The sequence below is a fragment of the Leptopilina heterotoma genome, unplaced genomic scaffold, assembly GCF_015476425.1.
Source record: "Leptopilina heterotoma isolate Lh14 unplaced genomic scaffold, ASM1547642v1 Lhet_217, whole genome shotgun sequence".
NCBI classification, from domain to species: domain Eukaryota; kingdom Metazoa; phylum Arthropoda; class Insecta; order Hymenoptera; family Figitidae; genus Leptopilina; species Leptopilina heterotoma.
The window spans coordinates 395,561-415,971 of record NW_025110934.1 but is presented as its reverse complement, the minus strand read 5'-3'; the positions used below and the strand labels follow the sequence as shown (position 1 = coordinate 415,971).

Sequence of the window (20,411 nt, the reverse complement as noted above, 5' to 3'; positions counted from 1 at the left end):
TGGCGTCAGACGGTTCTGGCCCAATGCAATCACGCCGTATTTTTATTCAGGATCGAAGTTCTAAAGTGCAATTTTTGGTGGACACAGGAGCAGATTTGTGTGTGTTTCCGCGGTCTATGATCGTGACATACGGTACATGACGCTTGACTTGGGACTTCGTCGCGATTTTCCCTGGAGGTTTGTCGTAGCTGACGTCACAAAACCGATAATCAGTATCGATTTTTTAGCATTTTTCGAACTTCTCGTAGATGTAAAAAATCGATAGTTAATCGACAAGAAAACTAACCTAACTTCTGCGGGAAAAATTGTAACGAGTGAATCACCAAACATTAAAGTTATCTCTGGCTCAAGTGCTTATCATGAACTATTATCAAAATTTCCAGAAATTACTCGTCCTGCTGGCACCTCGTCAGTGAAATATAATACGATTCATCATATTCGAACGACACCAGGACCGCCTGTGTCAAGAAAACCGCGTCGGTTAGCTCCAGAAAAGTTGCATACTGCTAAAAAAGATTTCAACACATTAGTGAAACTCGGAATTGCGCGACCGTTGGAAAGTTCATGGTCGTCGTCTCTACATCTCGTTCCGAAAGATAATGACGAATGGAGGCCATGTGGTGACTATCGCGGTTTAAATGCAAGAACGTAACCTGATCGTTACCCGGTTCAACATATTCATGATTATTCACACAATCTTGCGGGGAAAAACAATTTTTCAACAATTGATTTGGTGAAAGCGTTTCACCAAATCCCGGTAGCGGATGACGATATATGTAAAACAGCCATCACAACGCCTTTTGGTTTATTTCAGTTTCCGTTCATGACTTTCGGACTTAGAAATGCGGCTCAAACTTTTCAACGCTTCATGGATGAAGTTTTACGTGATCTAGACTTCTGCTTCACCTATATAGATGACATCCTTGTTGCATCTTCTTCACCGGAGGGACACCTTCAACATCTGAAAATAGTGTTCGAGAAACTAAAACTTTATGGTGTTGCTGTGAACCCGTCAAAGTGCGTGTTTGGACAGAAAGAAGTGAAGTTCCTCGGTTACCATGTTAGTGAAAATGGTACTCAACCTCTGCAAGGGAAGGTTGACACCGTAGTGAATTTTTCGCGACCAGAAACAATTAAACAACTTCGTCGGTTTCTAGGTATGATTAACTTTTATAGAAGGTTCATACCTAAGGCTGCACATGTTCAGGCTCCCTTGAACGACCTGCTTCGAGAAAATGTGAAGGGAAAATCGCCCGTTCAATGGACAAAAGAAGCAGAAGCTGCCTTCGAAGAAACAAAGCAGAGTCTGGCGGACGCCACACTCCTCACGCACCCGACCGTCAACTGTACATTAGCCATCTTTTGCGACGCGTCTGATAACACAATCGGCGCTGCCTTGCACAAACAGGTAAATGATGAGACGCATGCTTATTCCCGAAATCTTTTTTGACCAAATAGGTGTTTGATATAAAACTACTTAACTTAAAATTCACATAATATGCACATTATTTGACATAAATTTCATTGTACACGAAAACCATTTAACATAAATATCATTTGTCATAGAATTCATTAAACAGAAATATTATGTTACATAAAACTCAGATAACTTAATTCCCATTTGACATAAAAATTATGTAACATAAATTTCTATTGACATAAAAATCATTTAACATAAATTTTTTTGACATAAAATTCATTTAACGTAAATTTTATTTGTTATAAAATTCATTTGGTATAAATCCCATTTAACATAATTTTCATTTGACATAAAGTTCACTTGATATAAATTTCATTTGACGAATAACTCATTACACATAATTCTCATTTGACATAAAATTGAGTTGTCATAAATTTTATTTTACATAAAGATCATTTGACATGGAAATATAGGCGCGAATTTCCAAATCGGCGAATCACAATGTTGTTGATAATATCTAATTAGTTACTTTTCAAATTCGCGCCGATATTTTTATGTAAAATGTATTTGTGTAAAATGATTTTTATGTCAAATGAGAATTTTGTTGAATGACTTTTATGACAAATGAGAATTGTGTTAAATGTCTTTTATGTCAATTGAACTTTATGTCAAATGAAAATTATGTTAAATAGGATTTATACTAAATGAAATTTATGTCAAGTAAATTTTATGCCAAATGAGAATTATGTTAAATGGAATTTATGCTAAATGAAATTTATATAAATTTAATTTTACGTTAAATAATAATTATGTTAAATGATATTCACGTCAAATGAAATTTATGTCAAGCTAATTTTATGTCTAATAATATTTATGTCAAATGAGAATTACGTTAAATGACATTTATGCCAAATAAAATTGATGTCAAATGAATTTTATAACAAATAAAATTTACGTTAAATGAATTTTATGTCAAAAGAAATTTATGTTAAATGAGTTTTATGTCAATAGAAATTTATGTTACATAATTTTTATGTCAAATGGGAATTAAGTTATCTGAGTTTTATGTAACATAATATTTCTGTTTAATGAATTCTATGACAAATGATATTTATGTTAAATTGTTTTTGTGTACAATGAAATTTATGTCAAATAATGTGCATATTATGTGAATTTTAAGTTAAGTAGTTTTATATCAAATAACTATTTGGTCAAAAAAGATTTCGGGAATAAGCATGCGTCTCTAAATGATGATTGGCAACCTCTTGCCTTTTTCTCAAGGAAGTTGAGTAGCACTGAGCGTAAGTACTCAACTTACGATCGCGAATTTCTGGACATCTACGAAGCAGCGAAGTACTTCCGACACATGCTTGAAACAAGTACTTTCACCATTTTCACCGATCATAAGCCTATAACATATGCGTTCAAGAAAAAGGATCATTAATGTACACCACGTCAATTCCGATACCTAGATTACATAGGACAATTCTCCACTGACATCCGTCACATCGAAGGAGAGGAGAATGTCGTGGCCAACGCTCTCTCACGCATTGAAGAAGTACAATAAACTCTAGACCTGAAGGAGCTAGAATTGGGACAAAGAAATGATCCTGAATTGAAAAGGCTCGAAACTGAAAAATCAGTTTCTTTGCAACTCAAACTAATAAAGATGCCAAATTCAGACATCTCGTTAGTTTGTGATGTAAGTACACCAGTTGCTCGACCATACATTTCGGACCCGTTCCGGAAAAGAATATTTGATTTGGTTCATAATCTAAGCCATCCAGGAGTAAAGGCAACGATCAAAATGATAACGCAACGTTATATTTGTCCATCAGCTAAAAAAGACTGCGGAACCTGGGCCAAAAACTGTGTTGAATGTCAACGAGCCAAAGTCACGCGACATGTGCATTCTACGCCTGGAACATGTTTACTTGGACATAATAATAATGACAAGTTCTGAAGGATGCCGATACTGCCTGACTTGCGTTGATCGTTTTTCTCGTTGTCCCGAGGCTGTGCCAATGCTGGACCAAGAAGCTGCAACTGTTGCCCGTGCCTTCTTCTCTAACTGGATCTCGCGATTCGGAACACCATTGAAGATAACCACTGACCAAGGAAGACAATTTGAATCGCATCTGTTCAGAGAACTTAACCATCTGACAGGTACTACTCACTTTAAAACAACGCCTTATCTTCCTGCAGCAAATGGAATGGTGGAGAGGTTACATCGACAACTGAAAGCAGCCATCAAGTGCCACAACAACTCTCGCTAGACTAAAATTCTACCGTCAGTTTTGTTAGGAATTAGATCAGCTTGGAAAGAAGATCTGCAGTCAACAGCCACAGAAATACTTTATGGACAACAACTTCGCCTTCCTGGAGAGTTCCTGTCGTCTGCAGCATATTCAGAGAGTGTAACAACACAATCCGCTTTCCTGAAGGAACTGCAGGAACACATGAACAAATTGTGACCAACACAATGTTCCAGGCATGGAACCAAAACAACATTCGTGTTCAAGGACCTTCAAACGACGAATTACGTGTTTCTTCGCACAGATTCTGTCAAAGCACCACTCCAGAATCCATATAAGGGGCCTTTTAAAGTTATCACGCGCTCCAATAAAACATTTGTTATTGAAGTGCGTGGTAAAAACATTTCTGTTTTAGTTGACCGTTTGAAGCCAGCCTATGCAACGGATGACGTTACCATTGACGAGAGTGACAGCGATGAAGAAGAAGTGCCAGCGTACGTTCAAGGAGAACGTGTCCTAGCACGACTAATGCCGCTCCACCAACCATTTCCTGTTCCACCACAAGTTTCGGCACTGGAACCTATTCCGGAACCCGGGAATGCTGCAGTACCACCAAGAGATGAGATCCCCGATCGCACTTTACGTACGCGATCAGGTAGAAGAGTACGATTTCCAGACCGCCTACAAGCTGGTTTTTCGTGACTCAATCACTAGCAGGGGGGTACTGTGGCGACTGAGAATTAGTACCAATTGATTCTTATTTTTTATTGAACATGCTTGCTTAAAATTAAACATAAACTCACACAAACATAAATACACACATTCACATGCACATAATGTATCACACTACAAATTTTTATATTTGCATTTAATGTTTGGTTGTCGCAGGAAATATTATTTTTGAGTTTTCTAAATGTAAATTAGATTTTCCGAAGTATACCTTACTACCTAAATCTTGTCTCGCTTCGCGGCCAACGTTCATACCTACCAACGACCCTATCATAAAAAATCTGTCCTTGCAGGCTGGTAAGCTGTACTCTCAATATGTACTTCTCTATCTCTTTTCCCAAGCGACGCTTAGGTTTGGTAGTAGCCATTTTTTATTAAGTATTTGCCTACTTCTCGTCCTGAGCACAACCTCTCTCCGAGAACTAAATATTTCTAATACATTATTGATTTTTGTTAATTTAAATTGTTGTATTTTATTTATTATTATAAATTACCCAAACGACTTAACAATTGTAGAATTTGATATATGATCTGTTGCCCCTGAATCAGCTAAGAATTTAATCTTAATCCCATCATAGAAATTTTTATAATTATTATTAGACATATCAGTATACAATAAATTGTTATGAATTTTGTTTTGCTCACCCATGTTATCATTTCCAGTTGATTGATTTTCCCTTTTTAACTGTTTTTCCTTATATGGTTCAGGCATCGTAGATTAACAGTCGTTTCACTTTTCATGTTTTCACATTACATAAGTTTAAATGCGTTTTTCTCGAAATGACATTTTTCAAAACGGTGAAAAGTCTAGCCAGAACAGTTTTGATCGGATTGACTTCGGCTGTCAAATACACTTGTCAAACAGCTGTCAAATACACAAAAAATAATATTTTTAAAATATCCTACGTACTCGAAAGCTAAATCTATCACAGATTCAGAAAAACTTTTAATTTTTGTTTTCGATTAAACGGTCTAACCAGAATATTGATCACCGATTTACCCTGCATAGAAACGAGACCAACTTTGGCGCCCTCTGTAGGCAACAAAATGAAACTTTTTTAAGCATAAATTTATTTTCGTAAACTTAGAAAAATAATAAATAAAGTCCTCGAAACCAAATTTTGTTTACTTTATTTCTGTGTCTTAAAAAAATTCATGAAAAACAGGTTCAAAAGACACCTCAAAGGTGTCACTCCCCTTTAATATATGTGTAATAACAAGTAAAATTTTTAAAATGTTTAAATAAATTTCACTATGATAAAAAATTCTTCAAAATACAGTCAACTCTACTAATAGTGCCACTTTTCCTCTTTCTCGCTCGAGCACTATCCCTACTTTAGCGACTCTAGCACGGCTTCTGAATTTCGAGTTTCTCCTAAGAGAGAAATATACAAACAGTGGGGGTACTACAGTTCCAAGAAAAGTCGGAAACGCTGTGCAATTTTGCGGCACTATTGATAGAGTTGACTGTACGTGCAAAAGACCCAGACTGCCCCCTTAATAACAGACTATAACCAGAAAAGAATACAACGAGCACAACCCGTTCAACCCTTTGGACTACATCACGATGTAAGTATTAAAAGTTCATACTTTTCCAGAATATCGAGTTATAATAAAAAGAATTGTTATATCTGTTTACTTGATTGTTTTTATTGGTTTCAAAATAACAAAAAGAATATATTTGAGGCATTCTTTCTCAAGTGGACCACCCCTTCTCTCCATTTCAAATTTAATCCAAAAATCTTTTATAATAGCTCAAATTATAAATAGATATAGATATAGTGATAGAATCACTGGTCGTTTTTTGCGACTTGTCGGTACCAACACTCTTTTACAATTTCGAACCATCTTTGAACACTAAAAACCAAATTAGGTGATAAAAAACAAAAGAAATTACGAAAAACTTACGTTTTGACAACACACTTTAACAATTCGGTAGAAATAATTGTGTTCCTTATACAGTAAGAAAAGCTATCCGTCAGTCATAGGAAAGTATGGGAATCGCATAAGTCTGTCTCACTCCCACTCATGGGATATGACTGACGTGCTAGGTTTTCGTACTGTATACCCGCCGTTTGTGAATTTTGGTTTTTGTTTCTAAAATCTTACTGTAAATACAAAATAAACTTATTTATTACTTAGTGAACTCAATAAAGTTTATCATAAGAAATCCCATTAATAAAAAACAATCACTTTGAGATGTTAAAATTGAAACAACTTACATCAGCAATCAAATGTTTTCCACGTTTTAAACTTCACTAAAACACATTAAGTCACTTACAAGCTACTATTGTTTACAAAATAATTAATAATCATAATTATTGCATTGAAAAGTGTTGCCAGTTACCGCAGCAACAATTTTTCAAAAGCAAGTAACTCAATTTATCGATAAACGGCGCCGATAGCATCAACTTTACCCGAAAACAGAATTTTGTTCCTAATAGTACCTAATAGTACAGTTTTAAATTATTGTTGGCAACATCGGCTTTTAAAATAAAAAAAAAGTTTTTTATAAAATACATAAGATTATCTAGTGAAGATTTTAATAATGTGTACATGATTATAATTTTAGATCTTTTTTAGAAGAATTGTGAGACTTGCAAAAAAATCGCATTTTTCACCCAAAAAATCGACTTTAATTCTTCATAAAAAAAATCCTGTTTATCAATTTTAAAAATCGTGTGTACTTCACTAAATAATATATCTAAGTAGCTAAAGTTAAATTTTTAGGCTAATCGGACGAAAATTTTTCGAGTTCTACTGCTCGCCGATTTGCAAAACATGGTTTATACGTGTTTGAAGTTTAATTGTTCTATTTTGACACTCCGGAATTGATTCAGAAATATTAAATTTAAGAAAAAATTCAAATTTTTTTAATGCAAGGACGTTTTTGATTATCAATCTAGGAATATCATAGTATGTTTTAAGCTAATAAAAAAACATTGTTAAAAAAAATGCATTTGAAATTAAAATTTTCTATTTTTACAATTTAGAATTTCTCCAGAAAACATAATTTTAAAGACATTTCCAAGTTGTTTTCATGCAAAGACTTAATAGATTATTAATCTAGGGATGTTACAGTATATGTATTTTAAGCCAATAAAGAAAAAATCGACAAACAAAATATGCCAAATAGGTACAACCCCGTAAGCGTTTTTAAAGCGGGGTCCGATGGACCCCGCTTGCCCGCTTACGTACTTTCTTTAGCTTGTCCCCCCCAAGGGTTAAGATCGCTAATGACGAATTTGGTGTTAGTTTTTCAAAATTAAAAATGGCGGACTTAAAAATCAATCGTATTTGTCTAAAATTTGTAATTTGGGGGTTTTTGGGATCGTTGATGACGAATTTGGTGTTAGTTTTTCAAAATTCAAAATGGCGAATCCAAAATGTCGGACATAAAAATTAAAAAACAATCGGCTTTGCCTAAAATTTGAAATTTAGGGGTTTTTGAGATCGCTGATTACGAATTCGATGTCTACGAATAGAAATTTGATGTGAGCTTTTGAGAATTCAATATAACGGATCTAATATAGTTGGCGTAAAATGAAATATTAATCAGCTTTGCTAAAAGTTCGTTAATATGATATTTTTGGAATCGCCGATTGTATATTGAGTGTTAGAAATTCCAAATTTTTAATCCAATAACGCTGACAGATTTTTTTAAACAATTGGATTCTTTATCTGAGTTCTCCTAGCCTCTATCATTTGGAGTGCTTTCTGTATGAATCTACTTTTTGCGATGTTTGCTATGTAATTGCTGTTGTTTCATAAGTTTTTATGTTTGGTTTATATACAAAACATATAAATCATCAGCAATCACATAGCTAGCAATTAATTTGTCAGCGTTATTGTATTGAAAATTTTGAATTTCTAACACTTAATATAGAATCGGCGATACCAGAAATATCACAGTAACGAACTGTTAGCAAATCTGATTAATTTTTCATATTACGTTAACTAAATTAGATCCATTATATTGAATTCTAAAAAGCTGACATCAAATTCCTAATCATAAACATAAAATTCGTAATTAAACACCCTAAAAAACCCCGGAATGACGAATTTTAAATAAAGCCGTTTGATTTTGAATTTTACAGTCCGACATTTTGGATCTATTATTTTGAATTTTGAGAATCTGACATCAAATTCGTAATCAGCGATCTCAAAAACCCCCAATTAACAAATCTTAGGCAAAGCCGATTGATTTATATTTTTTAAGTCCGCCATTTTAAATTTTGAAACACAAACACCAAATTCGTTATCAGCGATCCCAAAAACCCCTTTATGGTGAGTTTGGACAAAAATGATAAATTTTTTTAATTTTGGACGCCATATTGGATTCGCTATCTTTAATTCTAGGTAATAATATGAAATTTTGTAAATTTATCATATAATTTAATGTTGTAGGCCCTGTAGAATTTTTAAAATTGGGTTTTTCTTCGTTTTTTAACATGAAAAAGAATTGGTCATAGTGTTTTTTTCATTAAATTCTCTATAGTTCATTTGAAAATTAATATTTCAAAAAGGGCCTAACGGCATTGAAATTTTACCTTTAATTTGAGCTATTATAAAAGATTTTTGGATTAAACTTGAAATGGAGAGAAAGGGTGGCCCACTTGAGAAAGAATGTCTCATTTGACACTTTGTAACGTTGATTTTAAATAATCACGTTATGAAAACCGAATTGAGCTTTCGCCGAAACTTATTCAGTTAATTCTTGATTAATTATTATAAATTAAATGCGGTAGCCAGAATTGAACTCAACATTTTACTTTACTATTATCTTGTTGAATTGTATAGACCGCATGGCAAGCCGATAGGACGCCGCCATTTTCGGTCGACCGACGCAAATCACCGGCGTGTGGAAGTTCTCAGTTCTGTTCACAAAGTTTAAAGTTAAAAATATAAGAAGAGTGATTTAAAAGAAAATAATATACTTGTGTGTTCTTATAATTTTCTTTATTCAATTGTTTTATTTGTGTGTTAAATTCATCTTGTTTCTCTCCTCTATGTGCGGTACTCACGCCCTATTATTTCAATATAAAACGTAACTTCGTGTAAAAGTGTAAATAAAATATTGAGTTCGGTAAAGAGCTAGTCCGGGAAAGTTCTTTGTTTGGTTTCAGCATCGTGACCCGGGTAGTTTACCTACCTAGCGCCGGGGAAGTTCCCTAAAACTGGTCATCAATGGTGCATTATAAGTTCGAAGTGTGGAATTTATAATTCGGCAATTGAAAACAGTAAATTGCCATTTTTGTAACGATTCGCGGGTAAGATCCGCAAGTGAACGTAAACATCTTTACAACTTCTAAACAAAGTTAATTTTAATTTCTTTAAATTCAAAACAATTTTTTAAATTAAAAACAGTGATTCTGTTAAATTTACCATTGTAAAAAAATGGCGATTCGGAGTACATTCTAACACCAATAAATGAGGCAAGAAAAAATGTTGAGCCATCGTCTACAACTGGAAAAAAATTATGATTTGCAGTACTTCCCGGCACCAATCAATAGAATCAATGAGGGAATTGACAAATCAGACATGAAAAATGTTGAGAACGACATAGTTAAGAACGAGATTTTTCAAGTACACCCATCTCTAGCAAAGTCAGATTCTGGACAATCTTTGTCATCTTCCTCTTCGTCAGCTTCATTAACCCATTAACGCCCGCCAGGACGCAAAATGTACCATGATTTCACGACTCTTATTTTGTATGAAATAATTAGTTAAAAATTTTAGGAAATACCATTTCCGACGTAAAATTTATCGCGTCCTCGAACTCTCAGCTATAAAAGTCCATAATTACTTTTTATTAAATTCAAGATGGCGGATATGAAAATGGGCATTTTTCCGAAATGCAAAAGGTCGAAAAAATTTTCGGGTAATATTTTTCAAAAGTTATTAGATTCGATTGAAAATAGTTACTCGAGGGTTTTTGGGGTCGCTGATTAAGAATATGATATCACTTTTTCAAAATTCAAAATGGCGGATACAATCGGGTGGACAATTTTTTAAAAAGTGATTAAATTTGCTTGAAAATAGTTACTCAAGGGTTTTCGGAGTCGCTGATTACAAATCTGATGTTACTTTTTAAAATTCAAAATAGCGGATCAAATATGGCGAACATATTTTTTAAAAAGTGATTGGATTTGCTTGAAAATAGTTACTCGGGGGTTTTTAGGGTCGCTGATTACGAATCTGATATCACTTCTATAAAATTCAATAAGGCCGATCCAATATGGCGGACAATTTTTTAAAAAGTAATTGTATTTGCTTGAAAATGGTCATTCCGGGGTTTTTGAGGATGCTGATTACGAATTTAACATCAGAACAATATTAGGTTTATCGTTGCTCTTACCACAAGGAGGTGAACGTGCAAAAAAGCCACTTTTTTTAATTCTATTTAAACATTTTTTTTTATTTTGCCTCGAAAAATATAGCCACTATCATGCAAAGTGCAACAAAAGGACACAAAAATTGTGCATTCAATGTGGCATATGTATGTGCGTCACTTGTTTTCAATCAAACCATATGTTGTGTTAGTCTCTTTTTTACCATTGTATAAAAAATGTCATAATTATATAAGTGTCATAATTACACAGGCCTACAAAATTTAGAATTTTGTCAGACCCACAAACGGGATAAGTCATTTCCGATGTAATTTGTCACCCTGAATCCAATACTGGCAACGAAATTGCTCTATCACGTCAGGATTCTGAGATATTCTAACCTAAAAGAGTAAAAAAAGCCATTTTTGGCAACATTCGACTCTCCATAAAATCTACAAAAAATTTTTTGTATCATTGGAACAAATTTTAAAAGAAAGTACAATTATTCACCTTTCAAAATATTCTACATCCGATCCGATCCGACTTTTTTTTCACTAAGATACAACAATTTAAAGTTTAGGTTACACGACCTAAAAACTGAAAAAAGGAAGAAAAGAATAATTGGAAAGTACATTAACTTAAGCATCTGATCCTTAATATTTTGGGATCGTTGATTAGAAAACCGATGTCGGATTTTTAAAATTCAAAATGGCGGATCCAATATGGCGGCTGTCAAAATAAAAAATTGATCGGATTCGCTTGAAACTTTTTACTCGGGGGTTTTTGAGGTCGCTAATTACGAATCCGATGTCAGATTTTCGAAATTCAAAATGGCGGATGTAATATGGCGACATATTTTTAAAAAATTTAACGGATTCGCTTAAAAATCTTCACTCGGGTGTTTTTGAGGTCGCTTATTAAGAATCTGATGTCACATTTTTGAAATTTAAAATTATTGTGGATCTAATATGGTATTATATGTTAGTAAAATCGAAAAACGTAAAATTCGAAGTCTTTTGAGTACTTGAAAAAAAGATTTCCACATCTATAGATATCTAAATTGAGAAAAGATGTATTTACAGGTCCAGATATAAGTAAAGGAGTGATTCTGTATTATATTCTAAAAACGAAACCAACTATACGAAGATCCTTTGTAGAAAAATGTGTAAAAGTTCATAAAGAAAAATAAAACTTTTAATTTTCTTTACTAAAAGAGTGTATAAATTATGCCCTAAATGTTCGAATTTTACGTTCTTCGATTTTACTAACATATAATACCATATTAGATCCACAATAATTTTAAATTTCGAAAATGTGACACCAGATTCTTAATAAGCGACCTCAAAAACACCCGAGTGAAGAGTTTTAAGCGAATCCGTTAAATTTTTTAAAAATGTCGCCATATTACATCCGCCATTTTGAATTTCGAAAATCTGACATCGGATTCGTAATTAGCGACCTCAAAAACCCCAGAGTAAAAAGTTTCAAGCGAATCCGATCAATTTTTTATTTTGACATATGCCATATTGCATCCGATATTTTGAATTTTGAAAATCCGACATCGGTTTTCTAATCAACAATCCCAAAATATTAAGAATCAGATGCTTAAGTTAAAGTACTTTCCAATTATTCTTTTTTTCCTTTTTTCAGTTTTTAGGTCGTGTAACCTAAACTTTAAATTGTTGTATCTTAGTGAAAAAAAGTCAGATCGGATCGGGTGTAGAATATTTTGAAAGGTGAATAATTGTACTTTCTTTTAAAATTTGTTCCAATGATAAAAAAAATTTTTTGTAGATTTTATTGAGAGTCGAATGTTGCCAAAAATGGCCTTTTTTACTCATTTAGGTTAGAATATCTCAGAATCCTGACGTGATAGAGCAATTTTGCTGCCAGTTTTGGATTCAGGGTGACAAACTACATCGGAAATGACTTATTCCGTTTCTAGGTCTGAAATTTGTAGGCCTGTGTTATCGTTGATTCAGATTTAGAAAGCAGAATTAAAATTTTATATTATTCATTTAAAAAAATATCAAAAAAAAATTTATAAATAAAATAAAACAAAAAAAATTTTTTAAATAAAATAAAAAAAGTAGCTTTTTTGCACGTCGGCCTTCTTGTAATAAGAGCTGGGCGACGTCATTAAAATTTTGTTGACGGCTAACGGACGTGGAGGATAAACATAATATTGTTCTGAAGTCAGATTCGTAATTAACATCCCCAAAAACCCCCGAGTAACTATTTTCAAGCGAATCTAATCACTTTTTAAAAAATTCTCAGCCATATTGGATCCGCTATTTCGAATTTTAAAGAAGTGATAACCGATTCGTAATCAGCATCCCCAAAAACCCCCGAATGGTCAATTTAAAGCCAATACAATCAGTTTTTAAAAAAGTTAACGGCATATTAGATCCGCCATTTTGAATTTTAAAAAAGTAACATCAGATTCATAATCAGCGACCCTAAAACCCCCCGAGTAACCATTTTTAATAAAAAAAAAAGTCAAAACATTCTACGTCGAAAAATTTAAAAAAACGGCTTCACCAAAATTATCAGTAAATAATTCATGTAATGATAATTAATGGATTGAGAAATGCAGCGTTGGCTTTTACTTCTATTTTACCGAAACCTTCCACCTCAAAAAATTTACAACTACCAGCTTCACCATCAAAAAAGTCAAAACATTCTACTTGATCCTAACGAGAATCAGGATCCATGTTTAAAAAAAAGAAGAATTGCTCACCATTCCAAGATTCCGACTGATACAAAAAGAAGAAAAATTTCACCAGAAAACCCCAGTGGGCAAAAAACCATCCTTGTTTTAAAAACGTTCCAAAAACGTTTTTAGAATGTCTTTTTATATGCTTAAAATGTTGTAAACATATTTGTGACATTATCTTACTTAACTGAATGTTTTTTTATAAATTTTTTTAAGCTTTATTTTTTAAATTAAACACTGTTCAAGGAAATTTTTTTTATGTACTACAATTTTCTAAAGTTTCTTATACGAAAATTCAGTTGAAAAGTTCAACGTACTCTTTATGAGGCGCATGCTTATTCCCGAAATCTTTTTTGGCCAAAAAGTTATTTGATATAAAACTACTTAACTTAAAATTCACATAATATGAACATTATTTGTCATGAATTTCATTGCACACAAGAACCATTTAACATCCTAAATATCATTTGTCAATGAATTCATTTAACAGAAATATTATGTTACATAAAACTCAGATAACTTAATTCCCATTTGACATAAAAAATATGTAACATAAATTTCTTATGACATCAAAATCGTTTAACATAAATTTCTTTGCCATAAGATTCATTTAACGTAAATTTTAATTGTTATAAAATTCATTTGACATTAATTCCATTTGTCATAAACGTCATTCTCATTTGTCACAAAATCTATTTGACATGAATATCATTAGACATAAAATTCGCTTGACATAAATTTAATTTGACGTGAATATCATTTAACATAATTATTATTTAACATAAAATTAAATTGATATAAATTTCATTTGGCATAAATGCCATTTAACATAATTCTCATTTGACATAAAATTAACTTGACATAAATTTCATTTGGTATATATCCCAGTTAACATAATTCTCATTTTATATAAAGTTCACTTGATATAAATTTCATTTGACGAATAAGTCATTACACATAATTCTCATTTAACATAAAATTAAGTTGTCATAGTTTTTATTTAACATAAAGATCATTTGACATGAAAATATAGGCGCGAAATCAACTTTTTAATTCGCGCCGATACTTTTGTGTAAAATATAATTGTGTTTTATTTATTTATTTATTTGAACATAAATGGGTACCAAAACGGTACCAATTCTTAAGCCAATCAGAATGGTTTTTATTTTTTCGGTCGCCATTTTGGATCCGCCATTTTCGATTTTTAAAAACTAACATCATATTCGTAATCAGCAACCCCAAAAACCCCCGAGTACCAATTTTAAGCCAAACTGAATAATTTTTATTTTTTTGGTCGCCATTTTGGATCCGCTATTTTAGATTTTTAAAAACTAACATCATATTCGTAATCAGAGACCCTGAAAACCTCCGAATAACAAGTTTTAGGCGAATTTGGTAAATTTAAAAAAAAATCGTCCGCCATATTGAATCCGCTATTTTGAATTTTTCAAAACTAACATCAGATTCGTAATTAGCGAATACGGTTTTTATACCTTAGACGATATGTAGATACCGATATAACAATGAAAATTGCAATAAAAAAAAATTCATCCAAAAATCTTGCATTTTTTGGAAAATGTCATTAAAAGAGGGGGTTAATTTTATTTTTTGGAAATTTTGACAACGCCATTCGAAAAAGCGACCCCGAAAATAGTAGGAAATAGTACTTTTGGAATTTTTTTAGCTTTCTTTTAATAGTTGTACGTAGTTAAAATTCAAGTCTGAAAACAGCACATTTGGGCGTTAAAGGGTTAAATGACATTTATATCAAATGAAATTTATGTCAAGTGAAATTTATGTCCAATGAAATTTATGACAAATGAATTTTAGGACAAAATAAAATTTATTAAATGTATATTATGTCAAATGACGTGAATGTTTAACAAATTTTACCTCAAATTAATTTTCTTTTAAATAAAACTTATGTCAAGTGATTTTTATGTGAAATAAAATTCAAGTCAATTGTATTTTTACGTTAAATGGAAATTATTGCTAAATGATTTTTATAGCAAATAAAATATATGTTAAATTAATTCTATGTTAAATGACATATGTCGTAAACTGGGGCTATTAGGAACTCCGGGGCTGTTAGGAACAAAATTCTGTTTTCGGGTGGAGTTGATGCTATCGGCTCCATTTATCGATAAACTGTGTTACTTGCTTTTGAAAAATTGTTGCTGCGGTAACTGGCAACACTTTTCAATGCAATAATTGTGATTATTAATTATTTTGTAAACTACTTATAGTAGCTTGTAAGTGACTTAATGTGTTTTAGTGAAGTTTCAAACGTGGAAAACATTTGATTGCTGAGGTAAGTTGTTTCATTTTTAACTTCTCAAAGTGATTGTTTCTTATTAATAGGATTTCTTAAGGAAAACTTTATTGAGTTCACTAAGTAATAAATATGTTTATTTTGTATTTACAGTAAGATTTTAGAAACAAAAACCAAAATTCACAAACGGCGGGTATATAAGGCACACAATTATTTCTTCCGAATTTTTAAAGTGTGTTGTCAAAACGTAAGTTTTTTGTAATTTCTTTTATTTTTTATCACCTAATTTGGTTTTTAGTGTTCAAAGATGGTTCGAAATTGTAAAAGAGTTTTGGTACCGACAAGTCGCAAAAAACGACAAGTGATTCCATCATCGACCTCAACTGATGATACCAGCATCGTTTAAAACACACATTCGCTCTTTTAGTTTTGTTTTACATTCAGTGTTTACTTTCGAGCAGTAAAAAATAACTTCTTTAACTTTAAATACGTTTTCCAATGGTTTTTACCGCTTTGTTCCTAATAACCCCATTTTGTAATTTTGAAAAAATGCGTCTTTTTCGTCTTTTTTGCTTAAAATTCCAGCTTTGATCAAGGCAATTATTTAACCCTCGAAGGTGCTCGCCCAGATGAAGAAAAGAAACAAAATATTAAGGCAATATTTTAATACACAAAAAAGTTGCAAGACTTTCAAGTTGAAATCTGTTCCTAATAGCCCCAGTTTACGGTATGTTATATAAATTTTATGTCTAATGTAATATATATTAAATGGATCATGTTCAATATTTAAAGTGCTGTTAAAAAAACGTTTGAATTTTCCAAAATAAAAATTTGCTAAAAACAATTTATTCTTTAAGAAGTGAAATGTATTTCGCGTTGTTCTTTATTCAGTTTAAAAGTTCAACGTACTCTTTATAAAGGAAGGAAAACATTTGTTTTATTTATATTTAGTAATGTGTTGTTGTAAAATTCAAACGTTTTTTGACAGTACTTTTAATGATTGGGGTACAAAAGATCCAATCCGAAAGATCCAAGACGAAAGGTCCAATCTATAAGGTCCAAAAATTTTTTTTATCCAAAGTACAAAAAATCCAAGAGTACAAAAAGTCCAAAATTGCAAATTGTCCAAAATATGTAAAATTATTTAAAAATGCAAATGGTGTCCAAGCGCTTTAATGTAATCTATTTCTCGATTTTCATCAACGTAATTTTGATACTGTGATACAATACTAATAACTTTTACCTCCATCTTTTGAAAGTGCGTTGTAGGTAGTGTTCGTATTTTTTGACCCAGATTGAGCTGATTAATCATGCATTCTGTGTCGCCCTGTTCTTGTTGTAATTCATTTAGAAAAGCATAGAGACTAGGATGATATCGACCAAGAACAACTTGAAATCTGTTATGCCAGCCCTCTGACGCGTTATTAGTTCTTGCAATTCTTTGATTGACAGCTTGATAATGATTCCATAATATAGGGGCATATCGAACGGAAACGGCTTTCCTTCTGCCTCTAGCAGGTTTTCCACGAATATACCACACCTTAAGAAAAATTGCAATGTATTAAATAAAATATTTCTTTAATTTAATTTTTAAAATTCAGATTTAATTTTTAACCTCAAAGTATTCCGCTATAGGTACAAAATCCTCCGGTACTTCATCCAAAAACAAGTCAAAAACTGCAGGCACATCTTCCGGTCGTACAAACGCCAAAGCGCACATGCTTCGTGACGCTTCTCGAATACTATCGTCGTTTGGATTGTTGTACATTTCCTGTAACATTTCTCCTCCAGAAACAAGATTCAATGTATGTCCGGTAGTAATTGTAGTTGCTCTTGCCCCGCACTGACCCTTACTTCTACATCGCAAATAAATTTTTCCTTCAACGCCACTTGAATGTTTTGTATATAAAAAACCATTTACATGTAAATATCGAACTCTTCTCTTCATTATTACTTCAACTTCTAAATTTTGACTCGCAGTAGCCATTTTAAAAATAAACTAAAAATTTGGAATATGTAATGTTCAAAAATGCAGACTACAAATTTAATGACATTCAGATTACTTCTGTAACAACTTCATACCAAAATAAAAACAATAGAACATATATTTTTTTGCACTTTTTAAATTAAAAAAAATAAAATAAAAACAATAGAAAATATTTTTTTTTGTTTGGACTTTTTGTCCTTTTGGATTTTTAATTTTTTGGATCTTTTGGTTTGGATCTTTTGCATTGGACCTTTTGTACCAGAACGACTTTTAATACTCAACGTGGTGATAATAAAGAAAAAAAAACGTTTGTATATTTCAAACAAAAAATTTCTAAAAAATGTATTTTTTAAGAATAAGAAAAGTATTTCAACGTATTTTCAACGTACTCTTTATAAAAAAAGAAAAATGTTTGCTGATTTAAAATGTAGATATAAAATTTGCTAAAATTTTTTTCTTTATAATAAAATTCAGCAAGTTTTAATTCTCTATATTAACATCATGTTCAATATTTAAAGTTCTTAATTTGCTTACAAAATTTTAATTTTAGACAAAAACTTTTCTTTTAAATGTTACACATAATAAAGAAGGGAATATTTTTTATTCAGATTTTTTTCTAATACAATGAATAGTTTCCGAGATAATCGGAAAAAATTACATTTTACATTTTTTTTAATCAAATTCGTGCGTTAAAGCTCTCTACTTTTAGACATTTGTACTTCTTGTTTTACAAGAAAAAATCAACCTTTCAGGTTGTTATTTATAAACGTGAACATAGTAACGTGTAAATATTGTATACACAGTGTAAGTTTGATAATATCGATGAGTGTTACAAAAAAACAGTCGAGATTCAGGACGAAAAAAAACAATCCTGAAGAAAATATAACCAAAAATACAGTTTCGACTTTAAGTTTACGGCACAAATAAGAGAGTTGTTTCGAATTTCCTCTTGTATGTTGTAATATTTATTTAAAAATTTAATATAATAAAATTAGTTTTTAAAATTAAAAGTTCATTTTTTCATTTAAAAATCAGGAGTGTTAGTTTTCTTGCAAAAGAATTTTAAGAGTTTTTTTCGTAACACCCATCGATATTTAATGTAAATGTGTAAAAATGTCAGTTTTCTTCGAATATCTCGGAAAGTATTGATTGTATTAGAAAAAGACCTTAATAAGAAATATTCCTATTTTTATTATCTGTAACTTTTATAAAAAGAGCTTTTTTCTAAAATAGAAATTTTTTAAGCAAATTTGAATTTATGTTTTTTTAAATAAAAATCGATGATCTTAAAAACAGCTCCAGCGATTATTTTAATTTTTGTTGTAAAATTATGTGTTCACACTCCAGAAATGAAATTAAGAAGAAAATTCCAGATGCCAGGACTTTTGGGTTAAATCAGTTTACAACTTACCGTGGTAATTCTCTTGATTATTATTAAAGACAAAATTTAAACTAAATGGTGATTTCTCTTACCCCGCGCTCTCCTTGAAAAGATTGAGCTAGCGTAATTTTAATTAATTAATCGGTTTGAATATTTTTTCATAAAATATCTATGGCGTTCGGGCAATAAATTCTTTCTACAAAAAGCTTTTAGTTTCTTTCGGCTGCTATCTGAAAGCGCCTATTTTGTGCCTGAGGTGGGTAAGGCTTTCTGAAGTGTACTGATGATTTTCGAAGGGTATTTTAATTTCTTTCAAACACTATATTTTAAAAGTAAATAATGATAAAAACAACACTTAAAAATAGTTTTTTTAAAAAATTGTTTTTTAAAAAGTTATTAACAATTTAATTTTCTAACACCTTTTTCGAAAAAAATGAATTTTTCTTTTCTCAGAAATCCAATTAATGTATTTTCTACATTTGTAGATTGTTTATTTCCTTTAAATTTTTTGTAAGGCGATTAATAATGCCTGCAATAACTTTGGTAGTGTTAGAGCAATTTTAAAAATCTTATCTTATCTAACATTTTCATCTATTCGTATTCCGGGGTAGCAATGTTGATGATGTTGATGTTTTCATGCTACTGCTTTCTTTACATGCTAAAATGAAATACTAATACTACCTTAACATAATAAGATTATACTAAAATAAAATAAATTGAAGATTAGTCCATTTTTGACTCCGATGAGAGTTACATCTTTTCTGGTTTCTGAAAGTTTTAGTGTTGTGAAAAAATGTTTATTATATATATATATATATATATATATATATATATATATATATATATATATATATATATATATAGGTTATTCAATAAGGTCCTTCGTTATTTAATTAATAAAACAAATGTTGTAGCTTAATCTTCGGTTCACAACAACCACTTAAAATGAATTTAAATGTTTTTATTTATGGGATCGTGTATTCTTCTTCTCTTTATATCTCGATTAATTTAATTTTCAATCTATTGTTAATTTAGGACTTTTAGGAATTTCATTAGGGATTACAGATAAGAACTATGGGATGAGAACAATTTAACATCTTGTTTAGACCAAATAAGATATTATATTTATTTAGCAATAGTCATAATTGATTTTTATTTACAATTATCTTTATATTATGTAACCTTAATCCCTACCGCACTGAAACAAGAAGAATGAGAGAGAGTCATTTAAAACTAACCTTTCTTCTGGTCAGAACGGGCAAATTTGATGATTGATTATTTTGTTAATGGGTTGTCCATTTGTTAATTCTCAGTCATTACTA

At 31.2% G+C, this 20,411-nt stretch overlaps 1 protein-coding gene across 1 annotated transcript; it reads right to left on the bottom strand.

Moving 5' to 3' along the window:
- Nucleotides 1-16,865: 16,865 nt before the first annotated feature.
- LOC122501847 lies at nucleotides 16,866-17,708 on the bottom strand. Its single transcript, XM_043611610.1, has 2 exons — nucleotides 17,337-17,708; nucleotides 16,866-17,261 (listed from the first exon to the last, which is right to left on the bottom strand). Exons 1-2 carry the CDS (start codon nucleotides 17,706-17,708, stop codon nucleotides 16,866-16,868), a joined length of 768 nt encoding a protein of 255 aa, XP_043467545.1.
- Nucleotides 17,709-20,411: the final 2,703 nt, after the last annotated feature.

Coding starts and splice junctions, on each gene's coding strand:
- LOC122501847 (XM_043611610.1), bottom strand. CDS start 17,708: ATGGCTACTGCGAGTCAAAATTTAGAAGTTGAAGTAATAATGAAGAGA. Junction 17,262..17,336: donor CTATAGCGGAATACTTTGAG/GTTAAAAATTAA, acceptor ATTTTTCTTAAG/GTGTGGTATATTCGTGGAAA.